The 15,915-nt window shown below is 36.9% G+C and overlaps 1 protein-coding gene across 3 annotated transcripts; it reads right to left on the minus strand.

Annotated features, from left to right (window-relative positions):
- Nucleotides 1-10,876: 10,876 nt before the first annotated feature.
- Nucleotides 10,877-13,221, minus strand: LOC126705375 (protein ROH1-like). Of its 3 annotated transcripts, none has more exons than XM_050404352.1 (2): nt 13,060-13,221; nt 10,877-12,429 (listed from the first exon to the last, which is right to left on the minus strand). In XM_050404352.1, exon 2 carries the CDS (start codon nt 12,353-12,355, stop codon nt 11,168-11,170), a length of 1,188 nt encoding a protein of 395 aa, XP_050260309.1. In that variant the 5' UTR covers nt 12,356-12,429; nt 13,060-13,221; the 3' UTR covers nt 10,877-11,167. The 3 variants fall into 3 exon arrangements, with proteins under 3 accessions (XP_050260309.1, XP_050260310.1, XP_050260311.1); XM_050404353.1 differs by having other exon boundaries at nt 12,934-13,155; XM_050404354.1 differs by having other exon boundaries at nt 12,926-13,074.
- Between the last annotated feature and the right edge of the window lie 2,694 nt (nt 13,222-15,915).

Raw genomic sequence — 15,915 nt, forward strand, 5'->3', positions numbered from 1 at the left:
TCGCCGGTGATACAGGCACCCTCGTAGTCCCTTGTTCGACAGAAGCTTAACTTCGCCACCGCTCGAGCTAACACGCAAGCCTCCCCACAGACAGCGCCAATTGTAGGGACACGTTTCGCGTCAACCCGCAGTAGAGTTGGGTTCGTACGTAAATGGGCCCATACAATATCATTTGTAGAGAGTGGGATCGAAAGGCTAAGTCGTATTTACTCGGCTGTGGTTTTATTAAGGAACTCATATATGGTTTAGGTGTATCCACCTCTGGAACCCCTCCTCTTTTTCCCGTGGGACTGGAGCCTCTCTTTCTTTAGGTTACATATTTTTCTTTTATACTAGCATGCGTTCAATTTCCTTCGTCCACATGTAGGGTCGACCTTTCCAAGACTGATACTTATCCCATCAGTCCCAGACCTAAGTCGTTGAGAGTTGTTGATAAAGTTAATGGATAAGGTTCTGTTAGGCGCAGAGATATGCATGGGGAAGGTGGCAAAGGAAGCCTTTCTTAGATATTTTAGATTTCCCTTCAAGCCCGTCCTTTTACCTTTCTGCCCTTATTCTTGGGTCAGCCGAGGACTGCACTGTCCTCGGCTGCTTCTCCGGGCCAATTGGGCCATACTATTCTTGAACTCTGGCCATGACCTTTTTCGGCTTAGGCCTTTGGACCCTTCATCAGCAAATGGGCCTGGCCCGTCAATTATTGGACCCCACAATATATATATATATATATATATAAAAGTTCCCTACAATTGATTTTAAAAAAATTATTAAATATAAAAATATATTTTAAATATATATTATATATGGGTGGGTCGGGTTGGGTTTGGCGGGTTTGTAATTTTATGACCCAGACCCAACCTAACCCGCCATAAATTTTTTTTTGTAACCCAACCCAACCCACCAAGCCTTAAAAACCGACCCAACCCGGCGGGTCGGGTTGGGTTGGGTCGGGTTTGGCGGGTCGGTGGGTTTTCTGCACACCCCTAACCTGATCTAACCCAAATCGTCAGGTTGGGTCAGTTTTTAGGGATTGGTGGGTTGAGTTAGATTGCCAAAACAATTTTTACGATGGGTCGGGTTGGGTGCAGGTCAATAAATTCACAAATTTGCTTAACTCGAACCAAAGCACATATAGTTAATATTTTATTTACTCTATTATTTATCAACTGAGTTGGGATAGAACTATATAATATTCTACCAACTATAGAATAATAAAACTAGTTCATATTTATTTATTTTTTTCTCAACTCAATTGACATAGAACCATTTGATATCTTACTAACTAAATGAAATGTCATTTGGTTTGATAATTTGTGTATGGTGGATTGGTGGTGCTCTTACTTAGAATCTACAGATGGTAGGAGCAACTAATAAAATTATTTGATTTGATTATTTGTGCTGGTTTGAACTTTGAAGCCCTAATAAAATAGTTTGTATTGGCTTGGTGCTATGCTCAGATTTATTAGGTTATGAATTTGCTCTTATTTATTTTGGTGCTATTCTAATGATCAATTTAAATAAAATAAAATAAAAAATTGTCCAAGCCAAGGATCCAACCCAATCCTAGTGAGTTGGGTCAAACCTGGGCCTTTGATGAGTTGTGTTGGGTTGGAATTTTTTCAACTTGACCATGGTGGGTTGGATTAAAAAATTCCTCAATCCAACTTATACACACTCCTAATTACAAATATTAGCCCAACAACATTAAGCATAGCTATTGATGGAGATTTATCATAAATGAGATTCGAAGAAAATGAAATGAAATAGTAGTAGACACACAATGCAAAAGATGACTCCCATGTCATTTAGAGATCTAGAATTGAAATGGGGAAAGATAGATGCTACAAGTTAGTTTTTTCTTAAATTAATACTAGTGGCTGACCACTGCTTTGCACCGAATTTTTTTATTTGTAAATATTAGTCTTTAGGCAACTATAGTATAATTTCTTTACATAAATCTCATAAGGGGTTGAATTTCTTTACTTAATATAAGTTTACATTTAAACTAAATTAGATAACGATTAAGTTAAGGTTCTCCTTCCTTAGCAAGTATGCCTTCAATTAATTGTTTTTTCCCCCATTAAGAGAAAAACATTGTAGGAATAAGAACTAGATTTGTAACTATGGGGCCCAAGAATTTGTGGTCCTGGCCCATTTTTACATTGGGGCCCAAGGCCCGAGCCGAGGAGGGGTATAGCTGAGGACGTGTAATAAAAGTCCAAGTAGTCTTGAGACATAGTTGAGGATAATTCTGTCCTCGGCATATCTGAAGTCCCCCTGAAAGAAAGGGCAAGAACGGTATAGGAATAGTTTTGGAAAAAATCTAAAATATCTCTGTCAATAGAGAAGGGGACGCTGGATAGTATAACGACCAAGGATAAAGGGAAAGTTGTCATTACTGCCATTGAATACTCTGCACCTGACAGAGCCATGCTTTTCAGTTTTTACAACCACCCCCCAACCACTTTGGGTATGGGCTGATGGGACAAGTATCAGTCCTGGAAAGTCGATCCTACACGTGGACGTAGGATAAGGGATACAGGCTAATATAAAAGGAGAAACAAGCAATCCGGAGAAGGGGCTGGGAAAAAAGACCAAGAACCAGAGCCTCCCAGACCGCCTCAAGGAGAAAGACTCCTCGAGCGAACACGGTTTAATTCTGTATGAACACCACGACTAACCACCGTCCGGTGACCAAGGCCTAGCCTTTCAAACCCACGCTCTACAAATGATATTGTTTGGGCCTTTTTTACGTGCGAACCCAGTATCATTTTGGGTCGTTACAAATTGAGTCCTTACAATTGGCGCCGTCTATGGGAAAGACTTGTGTGTTGGCACAAGCGGTGGGTTGAGACAGTCCCCCCGTCATTTCCAACAGCCAGTTGTAGTGTTCTAGCGTAAAGTTCCACTAGGGGCTATGTTTCTTCACTAGGGGCTACGCTTTGAAGCGTCAATAGCGCGGATGGTTCTAAGGGCTTGGCCGAGGAGCTACTCCCCCTAAACCAATGTCCCACGCCATAGCCGAGGGGTTAATTCCCCCAACTACTTAAAAAAACTAAGTTTTGGACAGAACCAAAGTATTGCATGGTCCTCGGACTCAAACCTATGGGGAAACCAACTACTTAAAAAAGCTAAGTTTTGGACAGAACCAAGGTATTGCATGGTCCTCCGACTCAAACCTATGGGGAAACCAACTACTTAAAAATCAAGTTTTTGACAGAACCAAGGTATTGCATGGTCCTCCGACTCAAACCTGTATTGCATGGTCCTCCGACTCAAACCTATGGGGAAACCAACTACTTAAAAATCAAGTTTTTGACAGAACCAAGGTATTGCATGGTCCTCGGACTCAAACCTATGGGGAAACCAACTACTTAAAAAATCAAGTTTTGGACAGAACCAAGGTATTGCATGGTCCTCCAACTCAAACCTATGGGGAAACCAACTACTTAAAAAAGCTAAGTTTTGGACAGAACCAAGGTATTGCATGGTCCTCCAACTCAAACCTATGGGGAAACCAACTACTTAAAAATCAAGTTTTTGACAGAACCAAGGTATTGCATGGTCCTCGGACTCAAACCTATGGGGAAACCAACTACTTAAAAAATCAAGTTTTGGACAAAACCAAGGTATTGCATGGTCCTCGGACTCAAACCTATAAGGAAACCAACTACTTAAAAAATCAAGTTTTGGACAGAACCAAGGTATTGCATGGTCCTCGGACTCAAACCTATAGGGAAACCAACTACTTAAAAATCAAGTTTTGGACAGAACCAAAGTATTGCATGGTCCTCGAACTCAAACCTATGGGGAAACCAACTATTTAAAAATCAAGTTTTGGACAGAACCAAGTTATTGCATGGTCCTCGGACTCAAACCTATGAGGAAACCAACTACTTAAAAAATCAAGTTTTTGACAGAACCAAGGTATTGCATAGTCCTCAAACTCAAACCTATGGGGAAACCAACTACTTAAAAAAGCTAAGTTTTGGACAGAACCAAGGTATTACATGGTCCTCCGACTCAAAAATCAGCTACTTAAGGAGAATTCTAAGTCGCTCAGTCCTCGAACCAAATACTGGAAAAGACTAAGGCTATGAAGGTCATTAGGAAGATGGCGAAACGCCTTATTACTCAGCGACCCGCAGGGGCTGTTCATTTTGGGTTACATTTCCTCGGATGATTATTTCCTACACAGCACCGAGCATTCAGCCATCATCTCGTTCAGTTTGGGGTATACAACCCTTTTTCAGGTCGGTCTTATTGTGCAAGATAGCTTCAATAAGTTCATAATAACATCTTTTTTCTTAGTAAGGGTTTCGGGCCTAAGTATCGTTTTCTTAGGTCGGCATTTTTATGCCAGACAGCTCTAATAAGCTCATAATAACACATTTTTCTTTTTTTCTTTGTAAGGGTTTCTGCCCTAAGTATCATTTGTTCAAATCGGCATTATTATGCTGGATAGTTTCAATAAGTGCAGAGTAAGGTCTTTTTATTAATAGGGATTTCGGCCCTAAGCATCGTTCAAAGTATAAAAATGAAAAAAAGTCATACGGTCGTACGTCCATTCACGGCATAACCATTGCAAGAAAGAAAGAATACATAGAATAAAACAATGGAAACTTTTATTAATGTAAAGAAGTAGTACAGCGTACAATGAAGGGCTTAAACAAGCCTATATAGGAAACAAATTACAAGAACTAGAATAAAAAAATAATTAAAAAAAAAAAAAAAAGAGCAACAAAAATAAGAAGTCTTGCTGAATTCTGCTCTAGTAGCTACCATATTGAGAGGAGGACCTCTTTTGATGGATGAGGAGAAGAAGAGGAAGAAGGAAAAGCACCAGGATGGATCTGGTGATGGGAAAGAAGAAGAAGGGGAGGCAAAAGGAGGCATCAGTGAAGGAACAGAGGAAGAAGCAGGGATACTTAGTCCCTGCGTCAGCCCTGACTCCTAACACGCTGGTGCCATATTAGCTATGCTCATAAGAGAGCGGCTGGTACTGATAATGGATAACCCCAGCTCAATCGCATCAAAAGCTTGATGCGACTAGCACCTGCTTCGAATTTTGGCTGAAGGAGGATGGGAAGCATCCTGAGTCTCTGCCAACCCTGCCCTGACCGAGCCATCTTAAGTTTCGGAGGGACATAACGCTTCTGAGAAGGATGTGATCTTTTCATCCCCGCTTTTTCTTCAAACGTGTCACACTGTAAGCTTTGGCTATGCTGATAAGGAAGACTTTGAGCACAGCTTAAGGTTTGAGGCTTTAGGAAGGTTAAAGAGTCTTTACACGAAGGGAGTACCCTCTCGTCTGGCTTCTTATATGGAAGGTAAATTCAGTGGTATTTAATCCGTACAGATTTCCAAGAAGATCTGCAAATGAGGTAGCGTCTGTTCAACTCCCCAATGTCATCTATAACCGTCAGATTTGATCGGCCTCGTAGTGTAAATCTATTAAAGATGCGCCTCGTACACTGAAACGATAGGAGCGCCCAGTGTGAAAATCTAGACGAATGTCTCGTAACCCAGCGCATTTACTAAATAGATGAAGGGACACCAACACTAATGAAGGTTAGAGCTGAACGAATTGTAATAAAGGCTAGGCATCGCCAAAACCCTCCTCTCCGACTAAGAGGTCGGACAGCAGGATTTTGAGGGGCTATTATGGGGCCCAAGAATTTGTGGTCTTGGCCCATTTTTACATTGGGGCCCAAGGCCCGAGCCGAGGAGGGGTATAGCCGAGGACGTGTAATAAAAGTCCAAGTAGTCTTGAGACATAGTCGAGGATAATTCTGTCCTCGCCATATCCGAGGTCCCCTTGAAAGAAAAGGCAAGAACGGTATAGGAATAGTTTTGGAAAAAATCTAAAATATCTCTGTCAATAGAGAAGGGGACGCTGGATAGTATAACGACCAAGGACAAAGGGAAAGCTATCATTACTGCCATTGAATACTCTGCACCTGACAGAGCCATGCTCTTCAGCTTTTACAACCACCCCCTAACCACTTTGGGTATGGGCTGATGGGACAAGTATCAGTCTTGGAAAGTCGATCCTACACGTGGACGTAGGATAAGGGATACAGGCTAATATAAAAGTAGAAGCAAGCAATCCGGAGAAGGGGCTGGGAAAAAAGGCCAAAAACCAGAACCTCCCAGACCGCCTCAAGGAGAAAGACTCCTCGAGCGAACACGGTTTAATTCTGTATGAACACCACGATTAACCACCGCCCGATGACCAAGGCTTAGCCTTTCAAACCCACGCTCTACAAATGATATTGTTTGGACCTTTTTTTACGTGTGAACCCAATATCATTTTGGGTCGTTACAAATTGAGTCCTTACAGTAACCAAATTCAAAAAAGATATATACAAGAATTGATCTCCTCGAATTGTGCCGAAGACAATTTTCTTTAGATAAAACCAGTCTATCTTTACTTTCTTATCATCTGGATCCACTATAATTGTTATCCAACTCATTAAAACCTAGTTTTCTAACCCACTCTCTACAAATTCATTGTATTGGGCTCTTTGAGCCTAGATCTTTTAATCTTTTGGGCTTAGGAAACAAATTGTGGTCTTACGGTAGTAAAATATAATTTCCATTACAATAGATTGTCATTAACCAATCATTACATGATATTAAATATACCAAAAGTTCTACTTTATTAACCAAATTTTTTAATGATATTAAGTATACCAAAAGTTCTACCTTAGAAACTTTAGAAGATTACAATATCAATATAGCTATTGTATTTTTATTATTTATTAGAACAAATAACAAAGTAAATAAAGTGCTAAGTAAAAATATTAATCAAATAGAAAGATGAAATGTAAAGAACCAAGAAAATGAAACATTGCGCTAAAAAAAATGAAACAATATATGTTTATATATATCTTAAATCATATGGTGGGTCTCAATAAAAATATATAAAATAAGAGCAAAATTTAGGTACAGTACTTAGGTGTTGTTCTTTAGGTTCCCTTTTAAAATTCTGTCATATGATTTTTTTTTCATGGGATGGAAGTATTTTTTTAGTTAAGTAGCCACATAATTGAATCTTAAGGGGGGAAACTTAAGAAATAGCACATAAATTACTGTACTTAAATTTTGTCCATAAAATAATATGTAACCATTATTTGGGAAGTTATTCTTGCACCCACAAAAATGGAATAATAAAATTGAAATCACATGGTAATTGAAATTTAACAGATTCAAAACCTATTAAAGATAAAAGAATAAAAATTGGCATTAATCTCAAAATAATATCAACCATTCTTAACAAATAAAATAAATCAATCAATCTTTGGCCTCAAAATCATAAAATCTCTATATGAAGAAAGCAATTCATGAAAAAAAAACATTAAACAAATTCAGAAAATGAGATTAGAAATAAATCGCAAATGAGAGAGAGAGAGAGAGAGAGAGAGAGAGAGGGGTACCTTTGATGGTGGAGATAATAAATAAATAAATAGTTATATCACTTGTGAAGCAAAAAGATTTTGACGTCGTACCTTTATTGGAAATGTATATTAGAGTTAGTCCTCTATTATAATATAGTGCATGGAATTGTACGCAATTGCCTTTTAGTAAAATTGAAGTTGGGTATTAAAAATAAGGCAAAAAATATCATTTTAATTTCTATATTTTAAAGTCACTGTTAATTTGGATATATTTTTATAACTGCCGGTTTGATTTTTGTTATTTTCAACTTATAATCAATTTAGTTCATACTGTCATGAAAATTGATTACAAGTTAAAAATAACAAATTAATTGCTACCAAAATATAAAGACCAAATCAACAATGATTCTTAAAAAAAAAAAAATTGCCTAAAAAAATTTTTTTTTTTCTTTTAATTTCCTAAAAGATTAGTAATAGTAGGTGGTTGAATAAGGGGGATTGGAATTCATAAATCTGCAATCCAACAACAAAACTTTAGTTACAATTACAAAACAGGTTGAGACTTTGCTTAAGAGAGAAGGGACAGATTGCTTAAGAGAGAAGGGAGGTTGGATTGTGGTGTATAGCTTGGAGCTTTTCTCTCAATATTGGAATTTGTATCAATGATGTTTCGGAACTTTGGTGTGTATTTCAATTTTCAAGGCATGAATTTGAGGCTTTTAAGTTCTAAAAGTCCAATACATCTTTTAAATAATGGTTGATATGGTAATCTACATCCTACCACTTGAAATCTAGTCCAATCTAGCCCTTTTCTTATGGAATAATGGTAGGGGAATTTGTTATACCTAAAATTAAAACATTCCTAGAGATAAAGCAATTTTATGCTGACTGCTGATGAACATGATGCCAATCTCGTGATTACAACTCTGCTCTGGCAAATTAGACTTCTTTATTTATTTATTTTTCTTTTCTTTATTGTGTCATGTGTGATATATAACTTATTTTAGATGTTGCTGTTTATTTGGGCTTATAAAATGAGTAGTTCTAGTATCATATAAATTGTCACAACTTTTACCACAATTATCTTACGTGTCAGATTGTAATTGGATGCATGTCACTTTTACATAAAGACACAACTTTTTCTCTACTATTCACAGTCTGTCATATGGACAATTATAGCACAAGTTGTGCCATTTTATAAGGTCTTAGAATTTTTCTTTATATTTATATATATATAAATATATATATATTAATAGTCCATGTAGCATCCAGTGCGCTGGAGCTGGATAAAATACCTCATCACGTCGTTATAGGATTAAAAATTACATTGCCAATCATTTTTTATGCATATTTTTCTATAGATGTAATGACAACTGACAGCACGTTGTGTGAACTGCAAATGGAAATAAAATACGAAAAATGTTACGTCTACAACCATTTTCACAACAAATCTTAAGTATTACTTGTTCTAATTTGATCTCATCACCTGAAATTACTTTTCTAATTTGATCTCATCAACTGAAATTACTTTATTTTCCCATTAGTAACAGCCAATAACACCTGTCACTTGAAATTTATTATGAAAATATTGTAAAAATATTATAAACACAGCATTTCTCATAAAATATTGACATATACAAACAAGAACCCTTAAACAAGCAAAGCCTCGCCACCCAAAAGAAAAATGATAGAATGTAATGAAATGGTGACGCCATCCGCACTTTCACTTAACCATGCCCGATTGCCTAGGTGAACGGTTTCAGATCAAAGATGTGTGCGAATTGAAAAGTTCAAATTTATAAAATTTCTATAGCTTCAATATTGATTAAGGAGCCCCATTAGCATCAAAAGTCAGTACTAAAATGGCAATTGTAAATGAACCAAATTCAGAGCCTAAACATGCTTTGAAGGTCCATACCCAGCATATTGGCTCTAACAGAACAACAGAGCATTTCTAAGATCATGATTCATAAAGCCTGCACCATTATTTCCATCATGAAATCTAAAATATGTATTTTTCTGTTGTTTTCTTAAGAAAGGATGCACATTTTTCTTTTAATGTAGACTCTGCTGTAAGTATCAAGTACAGTCCTCTTACCATTTTTTTTATAGGTAGACATTTTATGCATTTTATTTAAATATACAGCAACAGACATACTACTTTTTTTTTTCTTTTAACAAAGTATAGAAATTGTATTAATAATGATAAAGGGAAAGAGACAAGTAAACGGGGTGTGGGTGAAGAGTGGTGTTTCAGGTCTGAGGTGGAGTTTACAGATGTGAAGGAGCTTCTGTCATGGCTGATTGCAGAAGGAAAACCACTTGAGTTATTTGCTTATATGGCTTGGATGGTGTGGACTCAAAGAAACAAAGTACGTGTCACCCAACAAGCTGTTCCGCTCCATCAATTGGCAGAACAAGCGAAGCAAAAACTGACTCAGTTTAGAGCTGATCGGCAGAATTATGAAGTGCAGGTCACGGACAGCAATATTGGAGGCTCTAGATGGTCATGTCTGCAAGGTGGTTTGGTGAAAATAAATTTTGACAGAGCTGTTTTCAGTGAATTAAATCAGTCCGAAGTTGGAGTGGTAATCAGGGACAATAACGGAGCTGTGCTGGCTTCCTGTTCAGAAAAACTTCACCAAGCATACAAACCTGACGAGGTTGAGGCACTGGCTGCTCTGAAGGCAGTCACTCTTGCGTGTGATTTGGGCTTTCGAAAAGCGATTCTTGAAGGTGATTCTCTTGGTCTAATCAAAGCATTGAAATCAACAGAGGATTGCCTTTCTCCAACAGGTCTGCTGGTAGACGATGTGAAATGGGTTGCTAGTAGTTTTGAACAATTGGTGTTTTCTCATGTTAAGAGAAACAGCAATAGGATTGCTCATAGTCTGGCAAAAATTGCTTTACGCATACCAAATTTACAAGTATGGATGGAAAATGTCTCATCCCATATTACTTTGATTTTAGATTTGAATGTAATTGTTTCAAGTTAAATAAAATAAGTCAGTTTCTTTCTCAAAAAAAAAAAAAAAACTATTTATATAAATATAAATCATATAAAAATTTCTCACATGAAACACATTATCTCAAAGTAGAAATTTTGGTGACATCTGTCAACATAACCTCCAAATTCATTCACTGTAAGCCTATTTCAAATTAACGAACCCAAGTCCATTCAATGGCAACATTGTTTCTTAATGTAAACTGATTTTGTTCATAAAAGAGGTTCCATGACCTCTTTTTTGCCATCTCCCATGGCAACTTTTTTTTTTTTGTTGTCGTTGTCTTTGGCAAGTTGCCATAGCCACCACTATTAAAAAGACTGCTTGTCAACTTAAACACTATCCTTTTATTGCATATGCATATTATCCAGAGAAGTGCTGTCAAGTTAGTGAGAAGCAATTTCAGATTTCAGACAATACTCAAACATAAGTAGATTGCAACCCAAAAAAAAAAAGGTGTATTACAAAAATGACTGGTTAGAAGTTTAACATACTTTCTCAAAATGAATGTGAGTTACCAACAGATGTGATAAAAAGAAACTGTAAAAAGTTCTAAAGCACCACCATATAGCAAAAAGATCTTATACAAATACTATGTTCTATACAGCAAGTATAGAGATAAATACAAGATAGCTACCTGTTTAACCATTTATTGCTGCTGAACACCTCAAGTCATTCTTCCTCCTTGCAAACGGCAGACAATATATAAAAAACATACTCGCAAATGTTTACATTTGATTCTCACCGGTAATTAACCATTCTCAGTTACTCCAGACTGTTTGTTTTACCCAAGAATTCGAGACCCTCATTCCGGCATTTCATAATCCTGTGAAACACTTCCCTCACTTGGCGCTCCAACGGATCCAATCCATTTTTAAAAGCTTCACAAATTAGTGACAACTCCTGCACCTCCTGCTCAACTTCCATTTTCTGTTCCTCTGCCAATGGAAACTGAACTGCTTCTACCAAGTCAGTCATGTGGCGTGCACATCTCTCAACCTGATAAATCTCCTTCAATAACCCATTAGAGTTCCGGCGCTCTCGCTTCTTAGATTCCTCTATGATGCGCTCATAAAGCAAGTGCAGTGGAGTGCCCCAAGAGAATTGCCGTGGGAATGAAAAATGAATATTGAGACTCCGATCTTGACATGGAATTGCAGCAACAAGAACCCACAAAACGAACATAAGAACAGAGCTGATGGTAAAAACAGGGACTACAAGCCCACTAGTAGCCACAATCTCATTCCCACGAGGCGGGATCAAGTTGTTTGCAATTGACTGCAGTTGCTTAGCTGCAGACCAAGTACGAGACACACTCCATGAATGAGAACGAGAATGCCCCCCTGAGGACCCCCCTGAGGACTGATGATGATGCTTAGTGTTATAACGCCCAAATGACCTGTTCCTGTGCGAAAACACTGACCCAGAGTCTTTCTCATCAAGCATTGTAAGTGCCAGATCCATCAAAGCCTTTCTTGCTCGACGGAACTGGCCTTCACCCAATGCCCTCTGGCCAGATTCCAAAGAACACAAAATAATCTCCAAATGCTTCTGCCACAGTCGAATCTTCTCAATCCCATCACGAATTGCATTACAGATATCAAGTGCCTTCACACTCCTTTCAAAGAATTCAGCAACCGATCGGTCCAAAGGTGGTTTAGAGACTGATGCTTTGTTGTTCAGTAGAATAACCCTGAATTCCTCCTGGCAGCTAACAAACACATCCAAAAGCTTCCTAATCCACACAATTGAGAGCAACTCATCAGCACTAACAGCTGACAAGCCATGGAAACGGTCTGTAACTTGTTTTTGGAACAATTCAAGCTCTGATTCCAGGGCACTAGACTCATGATTAACATCAATGGAATTAACCTGTTCTCGCCTTAGACTCCAAATTGAACGGCCAATTGGTGCCGAAGGCGATGAAGAACCTTGATTATCAGTAGAGGGCATAGTCACAAGATTCAAAAGACACCACCCTCAGGATACCCAAGAGCACACAATACACAAAATCAACAGAACCTCATCTGCAATTCAGCAAATCCCAACAACTCAGTACCAACAAATCCACCAAATCAACAAAAACCTATCTGCAATTCAGCTGTACTCATCAAACTCAAAACAACAAAAATTCACAAAATCAAAAGAACCCCATTTGTAATTCAGTTTCATTTACGAATCCACACCCAATATCCACAAAATTTTCAAACCCACCTAAACAATTTATATAGGTTCAAAAGCTGAAATGCAGAAACTTTTTACAACCCAAATCTATAAATCTCAAAAAATTAAATAAAAATAAAAATAAAAAATAAAAAATAAAAAAAAAAACCCAACAAAACGTAAAAGCAGTTATATCAAACCCAGATCCTAAAATCCCAAAAATCTCAATACCCAGATATGCAAATCCAAAACCCACAATTCCTAACACCCAGATCCACAAAAATTCTCAAAACCCAGATAAAGATTGGAAGCCAACAGTAAAAATAGAGCATTAAAAAAAACAACAACAAAAGATAGTACCTTTATACCTTACTTCATGTCAAAGTATTACGGTTCAGAATAAAACATAGAAGTGCAGAGAATCAAACACATATAAAGAGCTTTTTAGAAGGAAGAGAAAGAAAAAAGAAAAGTCTAAATACTAAAATACATACAGCAGCAACTTGAACTTATACAGCCAACGTTGGATCTCCAAACCCAAGCGAAGGACATGAGCCCCTCGACTTGGTCGAACCCAGAGTCAAAAGACCAGAAATATTGGACTTAATCAAAACCCAAAAATAAATCAAAATATGAAATTAAAAAAATAATAATAATAATAAAACGCGTGCATTGACTTTTTGCCCTCCAAAGTGTTGATATTTGCAAATATTTCTAATATACCTTTGAATTCTTTTCGGTTCCTTATGTGGATCGCACGTGTTTATTTCATTTATACCCCTAACTTGCTGCTTTCCTTTATTTAACGAAAGCTTTTTTAGTGGTCCCTCATCCTAATAACGCTCTCCCTCCCCCCATTTTAAAATTCTTTATTTAATATTTGATTCTACCATTTGCACTTAATTTTGCAAGAATTCAATGTGTCCTAAAGAGTGAAAGAGGTCACAAAAAGAAATAGCATTGTCGGTTCGTCCATCACATGTAGTACTCTTCTTGTCTTTCTAAAAAAAATTAATTTTTTAGGTTATGCATGGTTTCAAAAATCGGAACAGTCAAAGAACCGAAATAGGGATCCGTTCCCAGTCTTTTCTACTTCTTGACCAGTTTTTTCGATTTTGACCAGTTATTTACTAGTTTTCACCAAACTGGTTCTATGTATGATTAATGGTTTTAAAAACCGGACCAGCCAGTTTGATCGGTTGAACTAAGAACCAGCCACTAGTCCGATCCAAAAAAAACACTAAAAACCAGTCAAAAAACAGATAAAACTGGGAATCGGAGGCAAATCTAGTTTTGCCCGGGTCCGATTTTTAAAACCATGGTACGATTCTTGATTCGACTGCTTGAACTAGTTGACCCGATCCGTTTTTTAAATCGTGCATATATGGTCTTATTCCCTAAAGTTGTCAATTTTGTTCCAATGGCTATTCCAATCAATGCATTGAAATGACATATTTCTGAACCCATTTGTTTCAACATACCATTTCAAGGTTATAACTTATAATTAATTTTAATACACACACATATTATGTAGCACAAAATAAATATACCTATATTTTATAACTTTGTATAAACTCTAACTCTTAACTCAATTACTCAAATGCAAATTCAACACAAAAACCTCAGCAATTGTCACACAATAACTCAAGGTTTAAACCCAAAACCCCAAACAGCCCAACCCCCCCACACACAGATAAAATAGTGAAATACCAAACCTTAACAAAACCATTTCAAGGTCAACCAAAAAAAAAAAAAACCAAACCAAACCTAAACATAAACATATATCAATAGCACATTAATCAACCCTCAAATCTTATTAGATTTAGTAGAAACTAGATTATGGAATTTACCTCCTAAAATCACAAGAAACCAACTCACAATAAAGAGAATCAAATATGGAACTTCTCACAATAGCGAAATAGGTCTTCCTCAAGATGACAATCAAGGGCAAGCAACAATGGGTCTTCCTCACAAGGCTTTGTTGGAATGAAAGATAAAGAGAGAGTGTGTGAGAAAGAGTGTGAGATTGGATTTGAAAAGGGGAAAAGAAATGCAGAGTTTAAGAGAAGTAAACGGGAGAAGGAAAAAGGTCTTGAAATGCGTAATGAAATTTCTCAAAATTGACCAGAATGGATGGAACCGGCCAAAATGGTCTGAAATTTAGGCTAAGGTGGAAGGTGGTGTTTTCTTTTATTACAATAAATTTCGATTGTTTTGTCTTAAATGAAACGTATTTAATAATTTTACTTGTATTTCATTGTTGTATCTTACAGACTTATACTGATAACAAGTATGTTACCTTTTTGGAGTGAAATCACGAATTAAACTCACAATTTCACTATAAAATAATGGGTTCACCCCAATATTATGTCTACCATTATACTACAAATCCTCCACAAATCAATTATCCACAGCCCTAAAGCCAATGTAGCCTCATCAATAATTCCCAAAACCACAATGCTACCGATGGTCAAACACATACCCAAAACAACCACACCAGCCAATCAATTTTAACTCAATATAATTTCAAAGAAAAATGGGTTAAACAAAGGGATTTTCTTAGCCCAGGTAAAACCAAAAGAGAAGAAAGATTATATGGAGGCATTCAATATTGGAATCAATTAAACTAGGAGTACCTTGGTGGAACTAATTAGACGTTAACGTTGATGAGATTCTCGAGCTCAATCTCGTTCATGTTTGATTGGGAGAACCAGGGGCTTATTGAAGTGGCATGTCAGCATGTGTCATGTCATTGTTTTTAAGTGTTTTTCTTTTTTTCTTTTTTTTTTCTTTTTTTTGGATAATTGGATAGCTGATTAGTTATAACAATAGGAAAGAATTATTAGAATCTTGGATCCCCTAATAAATTAAAGCAAATTATGTCATTACTTGCTTAAAAATAATTGACACACATGGGAAATTGGGAATATTGACACTAATGTGGGGGTATATTGCAATACTTATTTCAAATTAGGAGTTAATCATCATATTTGACACATGGGAAATTGGGAATATTGCAAAATAGGTGATTATTAGGAATAGTGAAGTATGACCTGAATAAAATAAATTTAGAAGGAAAAAGAAAAAGGAAAATAATATCCAAGATTCCTTTCAAGCATCAAATTAATTATACCATATTAGTACATCATTCCTATTCATCGACCAACCATCATTATTGAATTGTCACGAAATCAACCAACATCACACCATTGCATGTCTATGCCACTTGCTCCCCATCTATTACCATACTCACTATGACCACCAATTCTGCTGTTGTTTAGGGTACATAGGCACACGATTATAAATTCATGTCTCTACATTACAGGGAGGAAAGGAAAGAAAAGGAAACC

The sequence above is a fragment of the Quercus robur genome, chromosome 11 (genome assembly GCF_932294415.1).
Source record: "Quercus robur chromosome 11, dhQueRobu3.1, whole genome shotgun sequence".
Lineage (NCBI taxonomy): Eukaryota > Viridiplantae > Streptophyta > Magnoliopsida > Fagales > Fagaceae > Quercus > Quercus robur.

Excerpts from the sequence above, each read along its gene's own strand:
- LOC126705375 (XM_050404352.1), bottom strand. The coding sequence starts at position 12,355 with ATGCCCTCTACTGATAATCAAGGTTCTTCATCGCCTTCGGCACCAATT.